General features: G+C 34.8%; 1 protein-coding gene across 1 annotated transcript; it reads right to left on the bottom strand.

Moving 5' to 3' along the window:
• Positions 1 to 1,051: 1,051 nt before the first annotated feature.
• LOC128243193 (uncharacterized) lies at positions 1,052 to 23,588 on the bottom strand. Its single transcript, XM_052960797.1, has 7 exons — positions 23,267 to 23,588; positions 15,797 to 20,291; positions 14,549 to 14,642; positions 10,570 to 10,703; positions 9,042 to 10,169; positions 8,113 to 8,255; positions 1,052 to 6,061 (listed from the first exon to the last, which is right to left on the bottom strand). Exons 2-7 carry the CDS (start codon positions 20,137 to 20,139, stop codon positions 5,337 to 5,339), a joined length of 6,567 nt encoding a protein of 2,188 aa, XP_052816757.1. The 5' UTR covers positions 20,140 to 20,291; positions 23,267 to 23,588; the 3' UTR covers positions 1,052 to 5,336.
• Between the last annotated feature and the right edge of the window lie 32 nt (positions 23,589 to 23,620).

The raw sequence follows: 23,620 nt of genomic DNA, 5'->3' as shown, positions 1-23,620 counted from the left end.
CAGAAGTCAGTATAAAGCGACTTAAAACAATAAACTAGAAATGAATGGCAGTAAATTTAGAATAAGATCAGACGCTGCTTTGGATGTACGGCATATGATCTGACTCTGCACTGTTAACAACTCAAAATAACCACATGCCGTCTACATTGATAAGTTAAGACCCTGCTCAGATCAGACGACACGTATCGTAGAATACTTAATCGGACAAAAACATTGTCCTACTGTAGTACTATGGTACGGCATGTGGTTATTTTGAGTTGTTAACAGTGCAGAGTCAGATCTTCAGATAAGTCTTTTCTTTATTAATAAGATTTTACTTAATATCTTCTTACAATTACATAAGGTCTTGTTTTCATTCAGCTAGACAGTTGTGTTTTTCGATACTGGTCTAGCCCTTGTAATTACAAGGGCGCCGTAACTAGTTGCCAACGCTGGTGGTTTAGGTTCACATTGATTCAATCCGGCAGTACATATGCATTTTGTCACCGTGGTTTTCAATGTGAATATCTTCTGGGACCAATAATCCTAATCCCAGATATCTTCCAAACATGTATGAATCTTGGCCAAGGTTAGTTTGTGCACAGCTTTCATTCTGATGATAAAGGGACATAACATTGATAAGAGTCAGAGTTGTGGGCCTCGCTACAAGGACATAACATTGATAAGAGACAGAGTTGTGGGCCTTGCTACAAGGACATAACATTGATAAGAGTCAGAGTTGTGGGCCTTGCTACAAGGACAACATTGATAAGAGGCAGAGTTGTGGGCCTCGCTACAAGGACATAACATTGATAAGAGACAGAGTTGTGGGCCTTGCTACAAGGACATAACATTGATAAGAGTCAGAGTTGTGGGTCTGGCTACAAGGACATAACATTGATAAGAGGCAGAGTTGTGGGCCTTGTTACAAGGACAAAGCAGTGATATGAGTCAGAGTTGTGGGCCTTGCTACACATGTTCGCGCTGGCAAACGTATCATAAAAACAAACCAGTTAAAATGTGTGCATCACCAACGCCTGCATCAATGGGAACAGGAACAACAACTACATACTCTTGTTACCATAGTTTTACTTCATTTTAGCACAATATAAACAACAAACAGTATTTTGTTCACTTCGTTTTTAACATGTGTACTGAGACTTTAATAAGGATGCACATTTAGGAACATGACTACATGTATTAAATATAGTTTAATGTAGAATATGTGATCATCAAATTTCTCAAATAGAAATGAATGGCAAGAACACTTATAGACAAATGTCAATTACAGGATGACTTTTTTTAAACATGAGTGCCGCACACCAATCGCTAGACATGCAGTCGCACAAGGGGCGTAAATTAACAATTATCTAAGCCAGAGTTATTGGCCTTGATAAACAAGTGCGTTTAGGTTACACACCACCATTGTTATTCCCTATATAATTCAATGTAAAATATAATATTTAGACAACATTGAAAGGCATTTCCAGCGAATGCAGGCTATGATAACCACATATATTCTTAAAGTTCAAGCTTTAAATTACATTTTAAGCCAATAAAAAAGGGGGGTCAAGTTATTCCTAAGAAAAATCACTCCACTTGAAAAACAAACTCTAAAAATTGCACCGTCCGCCATGACAGTTCTTCCAAAATGACCTTTCAACTATAGGGCAGCGGTTTATGCTTTAATCTCTACTCTAAATAATAAATCAAGCAAGAAGAGATACTTAAGGTATAAAAGTTTCAGGAATAATGATATTTTTGATTTACAGTGTATTGAGCAGGTGAAAACATGTCTATCAATCATACGAACATTTTTTTTTATTGAGAATTTTCCACACAACGGAAGTACATATGACGTAATGGTGAAGTCATTCCTACAGCCTCTGAAAACATGTGGAACAAGTTTCATTATAAGATATCTTGCACAGTTTCTGAGTTGTTAAGACAAAGGTTTTGCACCATACTGACAATGACACTGATGATGTTGTTTGACATCTACGTATCCAAGGCTATAAAAATAGAGTAACTAAAAAAAACCTTTACTCTTCTCATCAAAAAGAAGACGAGCTAGAAAGAGGCATAACTAAGGAATGTTGAAACATTTTATGATTATTTTTTTTTCTTATTATGTTTTTAAAGAGCTTGATTGTGGTGTATTCTTCTATACAAAGGCTTTTCAGGTCACTCTCTCATGAAATCAAGTGCTGCCTTTTGGTAACACTAGCAAAACAATAAATAGAAAATGTCATGTGATTTGGCCATAAAAATCATACCATTTTATTTCAATATTGATTTCAACTAAGGTATAAAAATAATGCTCTTAAAAATGTTCAAAAGATAATAATAAATACTCCTGTACATTTTTTTACTTATATTGCCAGTTATAAAATAACTATTATTACATAGAATACTTTTCAGATCAAAATAATAAGCTAATAAAACTGCTGACAATTATAAGGGTTATGATTTATTAGTAGAAAATGACTATATGAGAATATCATTGTTCAAAATAGCATTTCGCATACATAAATAATGCTGTTAGCTATATAGATATTATGCCGTTAGCTAAGATCTTAACTTCTAATGAGATTTAAAAAATGCTTAAACACAGAGTTTAACATCACCATAAATGTGCCTGAATACTAAAATATGACAATTAATTACTAACAACTTCTTTGTTGAAACATTTTACAGAAATACAAAACATAAACAAGATCATTTGGCACAGAAACCCTTTTTTTATGAACCCAAGGTTACATTTCATTGTATTTCAGATCTTCAAACAGTAGAAAATCTGAATGCCTGTATTAACAATAAAGTAAGAACAGTAATCACACTAATATTGCACGTAACACTTTACTGCATAATCCTGTTAAAAATTTAAAATTGTGTCTAACTTTTTTGCTTGAAGAAGAATGAACAATGGATACACATCTGGAGATCTTCCTATAACACCAAAATAATTGTAGCGTTTCCCTTTATACCAACATATTTCTAGAAATATTCAATTTACACCAATACATTTCTAGACAAATTCCCTTTACACCAATATCTTTTTAGAGATCTTACATTTACACCAATATATTTCTAGAAATGTTCGCTTAACACCATTATAGGCCTTACACTTACATCAATCTTTCTAAAGCTATTCCCTTTACGCAAATATAATTCTAGAAATCTTCCCTCCACACTTATATCTTTCTAGAGACCTTCAATTTACACCAACTCTTAAGAGAGACTTCTCCTTTACATGTTAGTCACCAATATCTTTCTAGAGAGCTTCCCTTTATATCAATATTTAGAGGGTGCTCCCCTTTACACCAAAATCTTTTTAGAGAGCTTCCCTTAAGACCAATCTTTAGAGAGACAATTCCTTTACTCAAGCATATTTTTTTACAGATCTTCTCTTTACATCAATATTTCAAGAGAGAGCCCTTTACACCAAAATCTTTCTAGAGAGCTTCCCTTAAGACCAATCTTTAGAGAGACAATTCCTTTACTCAAGCAAATATTACAGATCTTCTCTTTACACCAAAATCTTTCTAGAGAGCTTCCCTTAAGACCAATCTTTAGAGAGACAATTCCTTTACTCAAGCATATATTACAGATCTTCTCTTTACACCAATCTTTCTAGAGAGAGCTTCCCTTTACATCAATTTAAGAGAGAGCTTCCCTTTACACCAATCTTTAGAGAGACAATTCTATTACTCAAGCAAATTTTTACATATCATCTCTTTACACAAATATCTTTCTAGAGATTTTCCCTCTCAATCACCAATAAAGCAGCAAGAACAGTATATGTGTTCCAAAATTAGGGGTTGTAACAGAAAATAACTGTCAATGCTGAAAAACAGTAGGGCGTCTGTTTCGAGTATGAGGGATTCATGCCCAAAGCCTGGTAAATTGCTTCCAAAGTCATTTATTTTAATTTCAAGGTGCATCCTTCTCATAGTCATTTATATTAATTTCAAGGTGTTTCTGTTTTTGATGCAAATGGCTGAGCAGAAAAACACAATCGTAACAACTGTACTATAGTCTGAAATTAATAGCTCTCAATCCTGTTTTCAAGAACTTTATATCCTGAACTTTAGAACCCCTGTAAAACTGATTTTATTCTTCAGATTCCAATTTCAAAACCTAATTATCTGGCAGAAACAAGAACAAGGTGGCAAAGAAAAAACAATTTCCCATTCTCTTTGCAACACAAGCCATCGACATCAGATTTCAAAAATCATAAAATAAGCCTCCTATACAATTGCAGTTCCAAGCATGAAGAAAATGGAACATTTGCTCGTATTTTTAGTCAATTTTAGTCGTAAATTGAAATTAAGTTAGTGCCATAGTTTCCTAATTTTGCTACACTTCTGAGAATTGAATTTTTTGCCAACATTAAAAATGAACACATAAATTTATTCAGATTTAAAAGATATTTGAAGTTCAACTTAATTCTGAATTTTTGCCAACATTAAGAATGAACACCAAGTTGAAAAATTGATGTATTGCCATTTGAATTTTTATACAGATTTAAGGATAAATGAGGTTACGACTAGAAATTTTTATTCAGATTTCGCTTAGTGTTTTGTTTCTTTCACTCTAAAGGCTTTCAACACAGCCGCTGGGCGGCATTGTATAACATGGCAAAAATACCCCAAAACAACACCCTGACAATAACAATATTACATAATAACAAAACAACATCCCAATGTACAATATAGCCGTGTCCCTTTTTTTAACAACAAAGGAAAATGTACAGAAATAATGACCTAACAAAATAACTTAGTTTAACATTAAGACTTGCACAGAAAAACTTTCTCTTTTTTCATTATCCTTATTTTACAAACAGAATGTATGAAAAAATAGAAATAAAATAAAGATTTGTTTCATATCTATACTAAACAAATCTTCATTTATTTCTATTTTTTCCTGGAATATTTATACAATTTTCAGAAAATCATACCAATCGCGACATTGTTATCTGATAGTTTCATATCAACAAAGTACCTAAACGGCAGAAACAAAATGGTAGAATGTAACCCGTATCATATCATACTATGACGTCAGCGGGTAACAGATCTTGCTAGCGAGTAACAGTGAGGGGTAACAGTGAAAATTGTTGCCCGCTGAAGTTTATTATATATTGTATAGGGAATTAAGGTAGTGAGGTAATATAAGTAAACAAGTTTCTAAACATCATACAGTGTTGGAAAAAGATCAAATATTCCTTTTTTGCTATACAAAGGTTGACATATGTGTAAAGTTTATATTGAAACATCTGCATGTGTAAATGAACACATGTATAAAACAACACTGCTTAATGCCATGGTCTTACACGATCAAGTAACCATTTAATGTGTCTATTGAGGTTCCTCCTTGATATTCATGACGGGAATGTTGGCTGGAATGTCATTAACTGAAGCATTGGCAAGACTAGACTCACGCTCGGAGGCAGCTGTATCACCAGTGCCATTTAACATATTACACTTCTCAATATATGAGGTAGACTCTCTGTCCAACTCCCACTTTACATAGGGTGAACTGTCCTCACAATTATCATTTCCTACATCCAGGTTTCTTGGATTGCACTCTTCCCCTTGGAGATTATTACCAGTAACTCCGTCAGCACCACTGTCCACTGTCTTTACTTGTTCATCAACAACTTTCTTAATCGCATCATCTACTTGGTTCATTATCTCTGTATAAGCAGTCACTCTAGGAGCCTCTTGTTCAATAAAAGCATCTGTCAATTCCCCAGAATGCTCAGGATGAGTCTGGTGAACATGGATCTCCATAGTTCGAAGGTAATTAAACTCTTTCTGACAGTAAATACAAATCAACGCCTTTCTTGCATGACCTGACTCAATGTTCGGTAACTGAACCATCTGTTTTCGAGCAGCGATGCGTTTTCGCAGCCCCATACACAGTGCTTGTGTGTGTTGATCGTAGGATCGCTGATGGACGAACTTTGTTCCACACTTCCTGCATTCGAATCGCTTCGACAGATGGGACTCCATGTGGAACACGAGGCTGTGACGAGTGAGGAATTTCTTTCCACATTTTGAGCAGGAAAATGGCATGTTACCTATAAATCAAAGAGAAAGAACTATGTAAATACATGATCATAATTTAGGTACCAAGCTACTGTAGCTTATTGTAACAGCAACACAAAGCTTATTACTTTGTGCATACTAGTAGCGAAAATAAGCTCATTTCCTGATACTTTATTCATTAAAAGAAGATATCATCCCATTTTATCAACTATTAAATAAACTCATACCATGTATATTTCAATATAGCTGTGGTAGAAATTCGAACAATCCTGTAAGCCCAGCACTGGAAAATGCTTTCAGGCCTTTCTCAAATTCTTGAAATTATCCATTTGATAGTAGGGCTTGTTAAAAATTGTTGAAATCAAGCACAAGTCATAAGTGTTAGAATTTGGGCTTGTCCATCCTGAAGTCTTACATGTATTACTGATATAGGACACATTGTTTACAAACTTTTTACAACATATAACGTTTGATGATTTGCTGTTTTAAATCATAATTTCATGTGTGCGGGCTGTTTGTGGTGTTTGTATTTATGTATGTTGGTGTTTATAGACTAATGTCTCTAATTCATTGTCTATGGGGCCTTGCCTAAAGGGACTAGCTCATGTTTTTGGACCATAAATTAGTTTTTTTGGTATAAATGCATCAGAAAACACTTTTATCATTATTTTAGATGTGCAAACCCACACAGGTAAAGTCGAGAAAAAAATTAGAAAACTAATTCCTTTTCCATTAGGCCATAAGGACTTTTACAACAGTAGATGGATATTTTGACCTTTTAAGAATACATTTATAACATCACTAGATAATGTCAATCAACCAAAAGACCTCTAAACAGGGTTTATTTTTTAATTTTATTGCTGCAAGGCATGAAACAATTATAAGTACTCATCTTAAAAAAGCCATAGAGAAAAGTTATTCAGTCAAAATAAATTCAGAATTCATTATAATATCAACTGATGCATAAGTTTTTTCCTCTGCATAATGTTTTCATATATTTCTTGATCTTCTTTCTTTTATTTTATCGTTCAGGATAAAAAGATAAATATAGTTTTGTTTTCAGCGCAATTGAACATCAAAAGAAGAAATCATCTTAAAAGCTGAAGGTTAATTGCATTTTTAGATGGAGATATGACAACCTTATAAGAAATTCCTGAAACCTATCACTTAATTTAGCCCTCATATTATCACGTAGACTGCTTTCCAAGTCATTTTCCTTAGAGAACTATACAAAATATCATCTCATTTATGACATCTATAAAATCAGCATAATATTCCCTTGTCAAATAAACCCTGTGCACGCTTGTAAATTTGATGTCGTCCAGTCATGAATGTCAAATATGTATCAAAATATCTTTAAATGGTTAACGACTAGACTGAAATGAAAATGACCTTTTTGCAGAATACAGTCCACTCTTGTAAACACTTTAACCAAATTACTAAGTCATACAATAAATTGTTATAATTTGCATTATATGCAAAATAGAGTTATCTAACTTGATTAATTATTATTAAGTAGGTTGGATGGTTGAGTACCATTATATAAAGTCTCACTGCGATACATCACGTAGTTGCTGCGATATTAACTAATGAATACTTACATGCAAAACCTTAACATGAATTTTAAAGAACAATAAAAAGGGCAATAATTTATATCAATTCAAGATAGAGTTATGTCACTTGATTAATTAAGTAGGTTGGATGGTTGCAAACAGCTGTACATGTGTACCAATTTTCACTTTTGTTTCTTTTAAATTAATGGTTAAGTTGTGGCAAATGATTACAACACAAACACCAAGCACAACGCAACAACAACAAGGCTATAGCGAACCCTGATCATAATACTAAAACAAGAGGGTCAAGATGGCCAAGATGGAACAACTTTTATTGAAAGAATCTTGAAGAGGACCACCCAAGGAACATTCCAGTGGAATTGTTTAGGAGGAGAAGATGTTTGAAGGAAAACGTTGACAACGGCGGTGACGGACAATCAGCCTATCAAAATAGCCCAGCACTTTGTGCTTTGTTGAGCTAAAAAACAGAAATTCATAAAATGCCAGCTCAATTTAAGTGTATATAATACCTGTATGTCTTCGTTCATGCCTACGATAGGCCCCTCGATTTGAAAACGTTTTTCCACAAAGTGGGCAGCGGAACTTGTTGTTGCTCGCTAACTGTGGGTGGACCCGCTTCCTGTGTATCCCCAGCAACACTCGAGTCGGGAAACTAAAAACAAATACACCACGTAACATTATAACAGGTAACCAAATAATGGTGTACCATGTAGAAAAGATTGAATTTCATAATGTTATTCTTTTGGGATTAAGAAAGGTTCAATCTACATTTCTCTATTTAACTTGCAAAGGTGGTAACACAATGAGGGGCAATTAAATAAATTGATGATGTACAGTGTTGAAAAAATGGAATTCAATATTTCTATTCTTTTGAGACCCAGGAAATGTAAAGTGATATAAAGCGGTTATTTACAAGTATATAAATATAGAAAAAGGAATAATGTGTCTTTCAAGATTCCAGTATAATAAACCTTGATAATACCTTTGAGAATATGAATTGTAATGAGAAATCATGGCTATCAAGTAACTAAAACAGCAGAAGAGAAAACCTTCCTTAATTAAAATGTTTCAGGTAACAAGCATAATATGATTATGAACCCAATCTATCAGTAGACTACCGTAATCCAATCCCAGTACAGTACTTATTCATAATCTGTTTGTTCAGAAATGTAGGGGAAAGTCTACTTCCTTCTGGTGTATGTTGTGGCTTTTTTAATCAAGTATCAGAACACTTAAACATTCACTTGCTGTTCTATAATTACACATTTTAAATTACACTATTTACAAGCATTTTACCAGTGTAAAAAACTAACCAAAAAAAATTACACATATCCGGTAAGGCTAAAAAAATCGGATGAAAAGAAGTATCTATATTGGCAATGCAATTTTTTGGGTTGGTAAGGTCGTACAAACAAACAATTTTTACAAATCCACTTACATGGCGGAGCACTCTGTACAGGAATATCCCTGTCGGAGACTGTGTGCAGTCTCCTGGTGGCGGATGATCTCCCGCTTACGCAGCTTGAAGGTACAACACTCATCACATCGGTACACGGCAAATCCTCTCGCCTTCTTGTCCCCATCATTCATCTGGAACCATGCATTGTTTCTTGTGTCCGGGGAGAATGTGGCTGCAGCAGTGACCTCGTTTGTGTTTGTGTTTTCGCCTTCGGTGTTTGAAGGATTATCCTCGTCAACTTTTATGAAGTAGAAACTGGACTGTTGCTTCTGCTCTATGAATCTTATCACATAATCTGGAAACCCGGCTTGGATTTTACGGAAGTCACTATTGACGTCATTAGGCATCATTTCATTACTATTTGTGCTTAATTTTTCATTTTCATGATCAATCTGTTTTTCTTGTTCAGCATTTATTTCAACCGAATCATCAGTTCCTGAAGGTTCTTTCTTTACTGTAAGGTTTCTTAACCTAGAGTCCTTTCCTGACACAAGTTGGTTAACCTTATCAAGTATATGCTGTTTCTTATGGAATGCTGAGTAAGCCCGGCTTTTAAAATCCTTATGACAAATGTCACAGTACAAGTCTTTGTTTCTTGTATGAACCTTGGCATGACTGCTCAAGCCCTGCTCGGTGACAAACAGCTTATTACAAACCCTACAACTAAACATTTTAAAGTCACCACTATGGACTTTCAGGTGATTTTTCAGTCCTTTCGATGAGAAAAACTGTTTGTTACATTCATGACACCTATATTCTCGCATGTTGACTGACACGGTCATCTGTGAATGGGCATTAAACGTATGAACCTTCAACGCCCTTGAATCCATAAAGTCCTTAGAACAGAACTGACAGGTGTACACTCGTTGTTTATGAGTAATCAAATGAGCTTTGTGTTCTTCGCGAGTCTTTGATATGATTCCACACACCGTGCACTTCTTGTTATACTGGTTGAAGTGCATCTTCCGGAGGTGGCGTTTCACGGAGGATTTCTCAGTGAAAAACCGCCCACAGAGTTTACAGTCAAACGGTTTCTCACCATTGTGGATTCGCATGTGGCTGGCGAGGTGACCAGTCTGGGTAAATCGTTTACCACACTCCTCACACCTGGAATCATTAAGTAGCAATATAATTATTTTGTACATACATATGCATAGTGGATTCTTGAGGATGCTAAATTCCACATATATTTGGCAGCATATTAGAAAACAAGAAATATGCGTGGTTTTCTTTTACCCTCCCCTGTGCGTCTAGTGCCTTTTTCAATGCCATTTGACAGCTTCTTGTGTAATTGTGAAATGAGCAGATGACATGTGTTTGCTTAATCAATAATCTCCTAATTTGATTACTAAGTCAAATGTTATACATTGCCAATCATTATTTAATTTTGGACATATGAAATTTGTGGAGCATGCAATGTTTTGAAAGCTTTTGGCCTTAACCTCATAATTTGGCCCCCAATCTTTCAACTACTATCCACCTGACCAGTATGACTGTAGGTTCTCACCTGTATGGTTTTTCCCCAGTGTGCAGTCGCAGGTGTTTGGCCCTTGAGCTCGCATCCTTGAACTCCTTCCCACAAACAGGGCAGTCATGGTTTTTGGGCGCCGCCTTCCCATCTGTGTGCTGTGCCATGTGACCCTGCAGGCAAGTACAAAATATTTATTTTTTTCAAACACACTATTATTACGGTGGGCATATTTTCAGAGATATGTCGTTATTTTAATGCATGAGAGCTTTGTGTAAAATTTAAGCTCCAACATTTATGTCAGTTACAGGACCTGACTGGGGGAGCTTTATTAGGTATACTGTAAATATTCTATTAGTAGAGCATGCCCTTAAAGATACATTGAGGGTCTTTTTGTGGGTCCATTGTTGGATTCTGCAACATGAATAATGCTGACCTTAAAATGGTTCTAACTCAACCACAGGGTTCTTAAAAAGTGAAGTGCCTGGTGGATCTTTACATGAGTTATAAGGCATTTATTTTTACTGGCAAAGGGCTATTAATCGATTTCCTTTTCTCAAAATATTTAAAAATATGCTTTTGATTTCCAAAACTGGCCTTGGGTGAATGTAATTTTAAGCTAATAAACTAAGACTCATCGTCTCAAAAGCATTTCATTTAGGTCTTAATCCTTTTTGTGTGCGTTCAATCTGTGTGAAGGCACACAAACAGATTCCATGAAGCGCACTAGCAATCCTCAGAAAACTTGCCGTACTTCCTTCCTACAGCATGAACACATGAAATGTGCTGATCCATTATTGTGACAATTTAATTAATTATTTATCACGATTACAAATGAGTAAAATCTTTTGCAGCTGAGATTTATTGTTAAAAAGAGTAATTTACAAACTAACTTTGTATCATAGAATAACTAATCACTTTTTACAATAAAAAAAGTGGCGGAATTGTTTAAATATTAAACATCTATCTAATCCAATCAGAGCACAATATTGAAATAGACAATGATATCAATTTGAACATATTTTTTCTACATTATAGACTCTAGGGAAATGAAAATATAGAGTGTAAGCCAGCTTTTAAAAATGACCCGGTGCTTGATAAGATGGGCAGAGTGGTAAGGGTGAAAAATGCACATTGTATAGCACTGTGAATAATTAGAACACTATAAATTTTACAGGAAATGTTACGAATAAGGTTTCAACTACCAAATATGGAAAAATGCATGTGGTTATAATCATATTACAAGTTCTAATCAAAACAAAATAAATAGTTGATACAAGTGTGCCCATGCTCGTCTCCATCAGCGCAGAAGGGTGCTACCAAAAGACAGGATGCAGCACCCTTCCATATCTCTTTAGCTAAAACCTAGTCCATATAAATGCACGAAGCAGTTCACTACAACCAAAGACAACTAGAACTGGAATCTGATACAAGTAGAACATACAGTACTTGATTTAATATTGCCATTCATTTCAAAGTATTCTAATCATATAGCAATTAATGTTATTTGTGAAGGCTGCAGGTGTTTAATGAATATAAATAAGAAAGTGGGTATAATGTCAATGAAAATATCACTAACAATTTAACAAAAAAGAGAGTAAATTACTTTCTTTTTTTTTAATAAGTTGATTTCCTTTTCCTGTTTATTGTACAAAAAAAATCAATCATGAGTTCTTCGCATTGATAAAAAATTCATTATACAAGAGCCAGAAGTGTTTCTTCGATTTATTAACAATTGTAATGTATATTCCAAGAAAAACAAGAGCTGTCACAGAGACAGCGCGCTCGACTATTCCGCTGCTTTTCAATGTAAGGATTGAAAAGTTTTGGCGAAACATGCATGGATCACTTTTAGATTAGATTTCAATGCAATACATGGTGTTCTGAGATATAAACATAAAAGTGGTTCCATGCAAAATATTAACAAGAATTTCTAAGTCTAATAATAAAGGGCCATTATTTGCAAAATACAGTTATCTAACTTGGTTATTCAATTAAGTTGGGTGGTTGAATACCATTGTATAAAGTCTCAATGCAATAAATCAAATAGTTGCTGAGATATTATCCTATGTGTGCTTACATGCAAGACCTTAACCAGAATTTCTATTTATATATTATAAAAGATAGAGTTATCTTACTTGATTAAATAAGAAGGTTAAATAGATGGGAGCCTGTGTGTAAATTTTCAATGCAATACATGATGTATTCGCTGAGGTATTGACTTAAAAGTGGTTACATGCAAAACCTTAACCAGAATTTCTATGTCGAATAAAAAAGGGGCCATTATTTTAATTTAATGCAAACTGGAGTTATCTTACTTGGTTATTTAAGTAGATGGTTGAGTACCATTGTATAAAGTATCAATGCAATCCATTAAGTAATAGCTGAGATATTAACCTATGTGTGCTTACATGCAAAACCTTAACCAGAATTTCTAAGTCAAATAATAAAGGCCCATAATTTGCATTATATTCAAAAAAGTGTTATCTGGGAATACAAATCTAATGTTTCAATGCGATACTTAATATATTTGCTGAGATATTGACTTAAATGTGGTAACATGCAAAACCTTAACCAGAATTTCTAAGTCGAATAATAAAGGGCAATTATTTTGCATTAAATGCAAACTAGAACTTGGTTAATTAAGTAGGTTGGATGGTTGACTACCATTGTATAAAGTCTCAATGCAATACCTCAAGTAGTTGCTGAGATATTTACCTATGTGTGCTTACACGCAAAACCTTAACCCGAATTTCTAAGTCGAATAAAAAAGGGCAATTATTTTCATTAAATGCAAACTAGAGTTATCTTACTTGGTTAATTTAGTAGGTTGGATGGTTGAGTACCATTGTATCAAGTATCAATACAATACCTCAAGTAGTTGCTGAGATATTAACATATGTGTGCTTACACGCAAAACCTTGACCAGAATTTCTAAGTCGAATAATAAAGGGCAATTATTTGCATTAAATGCAAACTAGAGTTATCTAACTTGGTTAATTTAGTAGGTTGGATGGTTGAGTACCAGTATATCAAGTATCAATGCAATACCTCAAGTAGTTGCTGAGATATTAACCTATGTGTGCTTACACGCAAAACCTTAACCAGAATTTCTAAGTCGAATGATAAAGGGCAATTATTTGCATTAAATGCAAACTAGAGTTATCTTACTTGGTTAATTTAGTAGGTTGGATGGTTGAGTACCATTGTATCAAGTATCAATGCAATACCTCAAGTAGTTGCTAAGATATTAACCTATGTGTGCTTACACGCAAAACCTTAACCAGAATTTCTAAGTCGAATAATAAAGGCCTATTATTTGCATTATATTCAAATAATTGTTATCTAACTTCATTAATTTAGTATGTAAGATAGTTGGGAATACATATCCAAAGTTTAAATGCAATAACTGATGTATTTACTGAGATAATGACTTAAAGGTGCTTACATGCAAAACCTTAACCAAGGTGTGATGCCAATGCCGACGCCACCGCCGACGCCAGGGTGAGTAGTATAGCTCTCCTTATTCTTCGAATAGTCGAGCTAAAAACTATTTGTATTATATTTATTATCCAAAAGAACAACGGTACTACATATGTAAAATGCTAAACACTTTCAAGCATTTTCCAACTTTTAATTCACAGTGATTTAAGGTCAAATGGAAACAAAACTCTTACTCTAGCGTCAAACATATTTGCAAGAGCCATGAAGAGTGAACGCCAAGAATCTGTGTTTTATTGGTCGAAAAAGGGGCTTAGCATAACAATAATTAACAAAAGAATTATGGGCCTTTCTTAACATGTGCTTATTGACTCTAGCAACATGTGTACCAAGTTTCATATTAATATCTCAAACAGTTTAAAAGTTAAGGCCAGAATTAAGCCTGTTGCACAACAATTCTGCCTGAACTGGGGAAATGGCACCAGGGGGCATTACCACAACAATACCTTACTTTTTTCTCTTCAAGGAATAAAGGAGATTATAAATACAATTTGTTGTGTTGGGTTGTGTGTCTCACCTGGTAAAGGAGTGGATCAACGAACACCTTGTGGCACTTATTACAGCTCAGAGGGTGCTTCTTTCTCTGGTGCTCACGGAACGACTTGTAGTTGCTGAAGAAGAAGTTGTATTTACCGGTTTAGCTGTCAGATTTTTAATAAAAAAAAATTGCATTTTTTCGTATTTTTTTTTAACAAAACAAATACGTTTTTCTGTCAAAAAGACCCCAACGCTACCCTATCAACATTGTCTCGAGGTGTTGGTGACTGCATTTATATTAAGAAAAATATATATTTGCATTTTTGTAACCAGGAAATGAATTTAGTCAACTATGTTTCACAATTTTATTGCCTATCTTTTTTATTTCAAAATAAATCATCAAGAAACCACAAGACATTGTTTATCAGTCTGGGGCATTTTGAATTAACTCAAATTGTTGACAGTCTTATAATTCCGAAAAAATGCAAATGCATTTTTATCCATAATCAGTTTTTGATAAAATCTTTTTTTCGTAAATTTGGTCAATTCCTAATTTTTGGCCTTCCCGACAAACTTTTGCACTGTGGAAGGCCCTTAAGTTGTTACATAACTGTTGTGTTCATTACAAACCAATTTAAATGTTCTATAGATCAGATGTTAAGGTTAAAGAATAAACGAATTGTATCATATTACCCAAAACACATAAATCACACGTCAGCCTTTAATATAACGACTATTGTGATGAACACAAGTCTTGAAACATCTGACACCAGTTGTATTCTGGTATATGATACGAGAAAATTACACCAGTAAAAAGCTTGGATAATAATAAGCAATTGATATAAATGGAATATGTAAGTCTGTGGATATGTAGGGTATCACTTCGAGTTGCTTGTGAAGAGTCCATTTCACACATGGCTGAAGGTCGCATGCACCGAATCTTTTACGAAAACAACAAGAAATGATAAAAACCCAAAGGTCAACCAAGTAACATATTTTTTTATGAGTTTGTTTTTTTTATGTTTTTTTGGTGTCTGAACAATAAGAGTTACCGTAGGCTTTATGAGCTTTACAACATTTGTTACTGATTTGATTCATTTTCTTCCTTACTTATAAAATCACGGACCTATAAATATGTCCTCATGTATATATGCTTATACATTGTGATTAGCATGTCATATATAACATGACCAATGATAGTAAATAAAATGCATCTATCTTACTTTAAAACAATCTTACTTTAAAACAATCTTACTTTATAACAAAGACATGATAGAAGTGGTCATACCTGTAACTCTTTCCACATTCCCAGCACAGCAGATGAGGCACCGTCTTTTTGGGCGACCTTGGGCTCTTCTGTGACAGCCCCTTCAGTGTAGCATCCAGGGCATCAAGCTTTCCTCCATCACCCTCAAAATGTGGCAGGATTGCATTTAAGATCTCCTTATCCAGCATTTCAATATCTGTTTTATCAACTCCTATACTGCTACCTTCTAGTGCTTTGCCTTTTGAAGCACCAGTTTCCATTTCGTTTGACTCAAAGTCTAGATCTTCTGTTCTATCTGAATCTGATGCCTCTCCATTCTCTCTTTCCCTTAAATTCTCAATGAGCTTATTTTCAACATCGCCTTCATAATTTTGTTCCATTTTAGTCTTCTTTCTGAATGTCAATTTCAATGGGGAGGTCTTTTCTGCACTATAAATTGACTGTGGCGAGTCTATTACACTTGGACTTTCTGAGTCCTCATCATTTAAAGATTGGTCATCTTTATCAGAACTAGTTATACTTCTTGTCAATAACTTCTTATGCAAATTAGTAATAACTGAATCAATTTTGGTCTTGGTATTCAACAACTTCAATTTCTCATCCTTTTCTTCAGTTCTTTCATTCAAAGGATCCTCTGTTGCAATTTCCTCATTTTCCTCTTTGATACTCAGTGATTCATCATTGGGATCCATCTCTATTTTAGGAACTGCAATTTTATCCTTTTCCCACTTCTCAACATCATGTTTCCAACCCATTAGAACTTCAGGGACAACTGTCACTATGTTGTTCTCCTGTGCAAGATCAACTACAGTATAGTTTGTCAGTAGTTCATCAACATTGTCAGTATCAAGTCCACACTGCAAAATGTAAGGTTCCAAGGCATCAGTGTTGCCTTCCATGCTATGCATTCTTTGCAAATGTCTCTTTGCCCCATTTCGCTCAGCGCAGTAGATGAAACAAATACCGCACTTCACGCCGAATCCCCCATGTGTCTTCAAATGACTCTCTATCATCCTAAGTTGAAGGTAGATTTTATTGCAAAGTCCACATTGAAATCCAGCTGTTCCTTCATGTCTTCTTATATGCTTTGATCTGGCACTGGCATCACTAAGAACTTTCTTACATATTGGACAGTCATATTTGAATATTTTCTTTGAACCATAAATAGATGGCAAGCTCCCAGTTTTATTCTGTGAGATAGATGTTGATGCTTCGGTTTCATTGTCATCATATGAGATTCCACTAGAGGCAGTGGTCATATCGGAGTGTTCCATTGAATCAATCAATTTTTCATTGCCAGCTAGTTTGAAATCTAGCCCGGAGTCACCACTTATAATGCCAAGCCCTTCAGGATCTAAATCATCGCTTTGCCCATCAGAGCCCCAAGGATTAATTGCTTCAAAGTTCAGATCTACCAGAAGCGCTTCTTTGTTACTCTTGAGATCAAAAAGAATATCTTGATCATCTTGTTTAAACATCGCAGAAGGTTCATTTATATCAAATTCACCTTTATCTAACATTTCCTTTTCTGTCAATAGGCCACTGCTCTTCTGCAAACTTTCCACTTGATTAAGTGTGTTTAGGCTGAAATCATTTTCTTCATCCACTGACATACTTCTTGATATATCATCATCAATGCCTTCACTGGCTTCAGTATAGTCACACATGGTGTGTTTTCCCATTAGCCTCGCTGCAACTGTCTCCGAAACCCTGTGAAGCTTCATAAGATGTTCTTTTACTGTTTGCGCAGAATCGAATTCAGTAAAACACAGTGGACAAGACTGCTTTGGTTCTTTTATTTCATTTTCAATCACCATATCAGCATCTTTACTATCAAGCTGATGTAAGCTAATCAAGTGGCGTTTCAGTCCAAACCGCTGTGTATATATCTGTCCACAGAATTTGCAAGACAACTGCTCTTTGAACCTGGCAGAAGACTTTTTGTTAGGAGTTCTAGATGCCTTCTGACCTTCACCCAAACCTATGAGCTCTTCACCAGCAACTGCTCTCTTAATATCTGCTGAGGTTCTTCTTGTTCTAACTTCAGTCGACTCTTCAGCCATAATGTCACACTCTCTCGCTTCATCCAAGGAAAAACTATGAAACTTTCTCATATGTCTTCTGACACTCGAGCGTAACATGAACCTTTTGGAACAGACACTGCACAAATAGGTTCTCTGTTTTTGCTTGTCCTCATGGTCTTCTAAATGTTCTTTTTCCGTTAATTCACTGAAATATTTATCTGAGGAATCTTCATTCATTTGTGCTAGGGAATGAAATTCATCGATTGAATTCTCTCCTTTTGTAGGAGTTTCTTTAGTGTAATCGTTCCTGATCATGTACTCCTTCGCTTCTTCAATTGTATAATTATGAGATCTTTTTAAATGCCTTCGGACACTAGATTTTTCAACAAATCTGGTCCCACACATGTTACATTTGTATGGCTTCATAGCTTCAGCCTCTGGATCTTGAACTAGCCTCCTTCTGCTACTGGGAACATCATAGTTTTGAAGGTAAGCAGGTAGTTTTGAACCCCTTTCTGGCATAACTTTAATAACCTTCTGCACCCCTTCATTATCTTTTTCAACAACCACACTTAATGTTGTATCAAACAGATTGTCATTATTGATAGTAACTGCGCTCCGTTGATTGGCAATTGTTTGACCTAGTAAACTTCTAGGGTCTTTCTTCTTTATTTCAGTAAGTTTTGGTGAACTGAGTTCATTGACAGCTTTATCTGGGTCAACACTATGAACATTTTCATAATGTGATATAAGATGATTCTTCTCCATAAAGATCTGTTCACAAATACTACATGTGTAATGATCCACACTTTCATCAAGTTCACTTTCAAACTCTTCATCATGATCAAACTTAGGGTCTTCTCGGTCATCAAAAGTTGAGTTGGAATCATAATTTGTATCCACATCAGACTTAGAAGAAACATTAGTAGTGCTTTGTTTGTCTTTCATATCCATGTTCATGACTTCCCTTGCATGCTCTATGGAAAATCCATGAGCCTGCCTGATATGTCTCAGTGTGCTTCCCTTTCTGGCACAAGTTGTTCCACATATGGGACAGGCAAAGCAGCCAGCCCCCCTGTGACACAACATATGACTGGTCAAGTCTCTTTTTGACACACATTTCTTTCTGCAAATCTGGCACTGGAACGCATCACCAATGTTGTGTTTCTTCATATGTTTGTTCAAAGAGCTTGAGTGATAGTATGTTTTGTTACAAAGCTTACACTGGAAAGATCTAGTCAGTGATGGCAGCTTACCCATAGCATCTTTCACTAGACCTTGGATTGAGTCAGGGCTCAATATTTCTTCTTCATCATCACTTTCTGATTCTGAGATGGGATCCGGTTGTTCTTGTTTAATAGGTGTTTTTTCCTGGCTCATTTTATGCATGTTAATTGCACTGGAAAGCAATGTGCTTGCTATGGGATTAAATGTAGCCAAAGGTTGTTCCAGCAAAGATTTCAAAGATGGTGTTGAATGGGATTTAACTTGAATGTTTGGTTTGATGTCTACTGGGGGTTCTACCTCAGTTTTTGCAACAGGTTTACGTCCAGAAAAGGAGCCTAGCTGAGTAGCAAGCTCCACTGGGCTCTCAGGAACAAGATTATTCTCAATGTAAGAGTTCAGGTCAATGGATTTGTCATGTTGCCTCTTCAAGTGTCTGACAACTGTGGATTTCTCGGTAAATGTAACCATACAGAGCTTACATCTGAATGGTTTCTGTAGGTCATGGCTCTTCATGTGAAAGTCCAAACTAGATTGAATACCAAAGGTTTTAGAACATATTTTACATGAAAACGAACCAACATTGGAATGGATCCTCAAATGCCTCAGTAGGACTTTTTTTGTTGTCATCTTTTTGTGACAGATATGGCATTCAAATGCTCCTTCCCCTGAAGCACCTTTTCTCTCACAGACCAATTGCAAGTGAGACTCGAGGCTAGATGGCATACTGAATCTACGTCCGCAGTGGGGACACACAGATGGGTGGTGTGCGAGTCGGTGGTTACTGAATGAGCTTGGTTTATTGTATGTAAGACCACAATCTTGGCAACGGTACACCTTCTGTCCTGAGGGGTTCAAAACAACAGATGCATCCTGGCCAACTTGGTATATACCAGCTTCTTCACCTTGTGCAGAATTTAGGCCAATGTTATGAACTGTACTAGGCAAACTATCATCATTAATATTATCCTTACTACTGTTGTTGCTGTTGTCACTGTCTGAGCTATCTTCATTGTAAGTTTTCAGGTCAGACTCCATCAATGACTGGCCAAACTGTACAGCTAAGGAATCCAAGTCCTTGACAACTGCTCCTCCATTTTCAACTTCCATTGCCATAGTTATGCAGCTAGCAGAGTGCAGCCATATTGAGATTTAATTTTTTTAAGGAAATGTGTATGAGACATGTGAAGAAGCTTAGGACATTAGGTGATGGGTGAAGTCATTTTATATTTGTATATTCATCCTCTTGGAGAGAAGTCCCATTTGCTCTGAAAAAAAACACAATGAGTTTGTATAAATGATAATCATTCACAATTTATTATAATTTTTTATTTAAACTATCATACTTATTTCAAAACTAATTTTTTATAAATGCTCACTTATTGAAAGACAAGTAGCTAGTTTAAAAATAAATATGAATACTATTTATAGCTATTGTTCATTATGAGAGGGCACAAGTTTTCATGGCTTGACTCATACCAAGAAAAGGGTACACTATTATGGGCTTGTTGACACTCCCAATGTAGGACTTACTTCATCAGTATTATTAATTTAAAACTATTGGTTTAAAAGTAAAACTGATACCGGTAAATACCGGTACGGTAATACATCACAGTGTAGACCAAGAGGTACATTTTTAATGTGACAAACACATTAAGTTTTAAAATCATTATCAGGGCCATATTAACTAGCGTCTTGACTCTGTAGAGTTTCAGACTCAGAAAAGCTATTTCATACTTTTGTTTTAAACATGCTTCAACAGGTCAGAAAAGATGGTAAAAGTTGCTTTATTTGTCACAAATAATTTCTACCATCAGGCACACATCTATTTTTAAAAAAAACGATATTCTGAAACATTTAATATATAAAAGTATACAATGTAAATGTAATTAGGAGCTATTTACAATTCCTGTGTGATAACCAGTAATTATCAATGACAAACTCTTAAGTGCTGGCACTGCAGAGTTCAATATGGAAACCTCTCAGCAATTCGCACCCTGTATTATTATCATCATTTTTAGAGCTGTTGCAAAAAACTACTTGAAATTGCACTTGTAGCTATGTGAACTGCTGTGGGCTTAAAGCCATTTTCAAATTATCTTTTCACATGTTCTAAGTAGCCGTAAGCACACATAATGGTCAGAAAAAAAATGTTTCCCCTGTGATTTTGGAGATATCCACAATGTTCCATGTCTTTTGGACAAGTCTACTCATACCTGTATAATGTCATAGATGTAGCTAACACATTTTACATGTGCCCTAGACATAGACTACACACTTTAAACACAACCCTGGTTGATGAGGCATGAAAAAAATAGTTCATAATTTATTTTTATGTACATATGCAAGTAGCATATTGCTACCTCTGTTTTAACATTATTATTAGAAGTAGTTGTATTGATTTATTAGGCATAATAATTTTTCATTTTTGTTTCCAATTTCTCCACCTTACGGTATGTGTATTGCCAGCAAATTTTTGCGATTATAATTATTTCATTATAATTTATTTTTTCTTCTTTCAGAATACATTTTCATAAGTTTCTTGTACTGAAAAGATGAATTATTGTACCCAGACCATTTTGTAATGGTTTTCCTTTTATTAAAAAATGACACAACTTTATTTTTTCTATTTTCTTTGACAGTGAAATCGGAAAGAGAGTAAATTTTTAAACCCTTTAATATTTTAAGTTTAATATCATTTTTTCTCTCTTATCACTACCAAGCGTACCGGTAATCGATGAAGATAAAAGACACCATCATGATCATCAATAATGTTATCATCAATCAATGAACTTATTTAGGATTCAATGGTTCTTATTTGTTTGAGATACCATACATGAAAAATGTCCAAGTAGTGACTCAGCTCAGAGTTCACGAAACACGACTGACCGAACAGCCAAATCTGGCAAAACTTGAGAGAGGGTCTGGTATAATTTTGCCACAATTTGAATATGTGAAGAACAAAAAGGATTAAAAAAGAGTATCAACTCTTTAAACGCTTAAATAAGTGTTTCGTTATGTCTGAGATACAGTGTATCTAGTGCATTCAGTGGTAGCAACTGGAGATGACATAATGGGACATAACCACTAATAGCAATACCAAAACAAATGCAATGAAGTTACTTCCCTTTGCTAATACTCCCAATTGATAACAACAGCAGGCATCATTTTCTAGCAGGCGTCTTTCATTTGTAACTTTTGGATATTGCAATGCTTTTAAATTCCATGAATTTTTCAAAATTCTGTTTTTAATATAATGTCACAGGGTGTAAAATGTGCAGCCAGACTGGAGCTCGAACTGGAGACCTCCCATTTATAATAACAGGGCTAGTGTTCTACTGACTGAGATACATGTATCAGGCCACTTACATACCTTCTCAACATCCGTATATGTAACAATACATTTATCAAACATAGGGAAAAGACGGGGGGGAAAAATCAAAATCAAATAAGGAATATAAATACTGGATGAAATATAAAGCATTGGCTTTCCAAAATTAAACTTTATAACTATATAATAAAAAAAAAATAGTTCAGACATTCAAATTACATAATTTTACAGTACTGTTACCAGATATTGTTTTGCAGTTTAATTCATAACTATACCAGCTGTTATCTGACCATATTAAATAATAATATTTTGATGAAACTATTAACTAAATATGATAAAGGAAATATTTTTTTTGAAAAAAAATGAGTTCACAACTATATTAATTACTTAGGAAAGCATAATGAGATTTTTATATCAGTCATTTTAAATTTAATTTTTAGTAAAATTTTATATTAAGTATATATTGATTTTTGCACTTAAAAAAGATAAATTAAATTACTTCACTAATTCAGTAGTTTTCATGAATTTTGATTTTATTAAACTAAGATACTATATATCTTTTTATCATTTAAAGTTTATGTGGGCTTAAAGATAATGTAAAATTTCTTTGGATGAAATAAAATGGGAAATAAAAAGTATATTTAATTTTCTTATATAAAAAATGTCTTGTACATCACAATGTACAATGAAGAATGCTAACTGTAGCACAATTACATTCATATACAAAACATTGCTACACTCATGTAGCAGTATTTACATTACTTCCTATTCATCCAGAAAGTAAATGTATATACTAAGCCCCAACCAACACAAAGACACCAACAGACATGAATCTCATTATCCCCACACCCTCAAGCCGAGTCTAAATCTACAAAGCAGGTTTTCCCAATACAACATAACAATAAAACTTACAAGATCACAAATCCACCACTCAGATTGAACCTGCCAATACACTGCCTCTGAAGCTCAAACCTACGTCCTTTAAAACTCTAAATTTTCTGTGAAAACCCAGCGAACAATGGCTGCCTGGCTTACACAGGGAAACTAGGTCACCCTGGCTGGCTTGTGTAGTGCACTATTGAATTTCCTGCACAGCGAAGTAAGCCCAGCACGCCACTCGGTTGCGACCGGTCACTAGCCGGCATTGATGCGTGAAGCCGACTAGCCTTCACACACTTGGAGACGTCTGCATCCAGCAGAAGCCAATAATTGAAATTGTTGGCACTTTTAAATAGAAAGGGCATGGAAAGAGCAAAATGTATACAA

The sequence above is a fragment of the Mya arenaria genome, chromosome 8 (assembly GCF_026914265.1).
Source record: "Mya arenaria isolate MELC-2E11 chromosome 8, ASM2691426v1".
In the NCBI taxonomy this organism is placed as follows: Eukaryota; Metazoa; Mollusca; class Bivalvia; order Myida; family Myidae; genus Mya; species Mya arenaria.
Note: the sequence above shows the minus strand (reverse complement) of the source record. Positions and strands in the feature narration are given on the sequence as shown.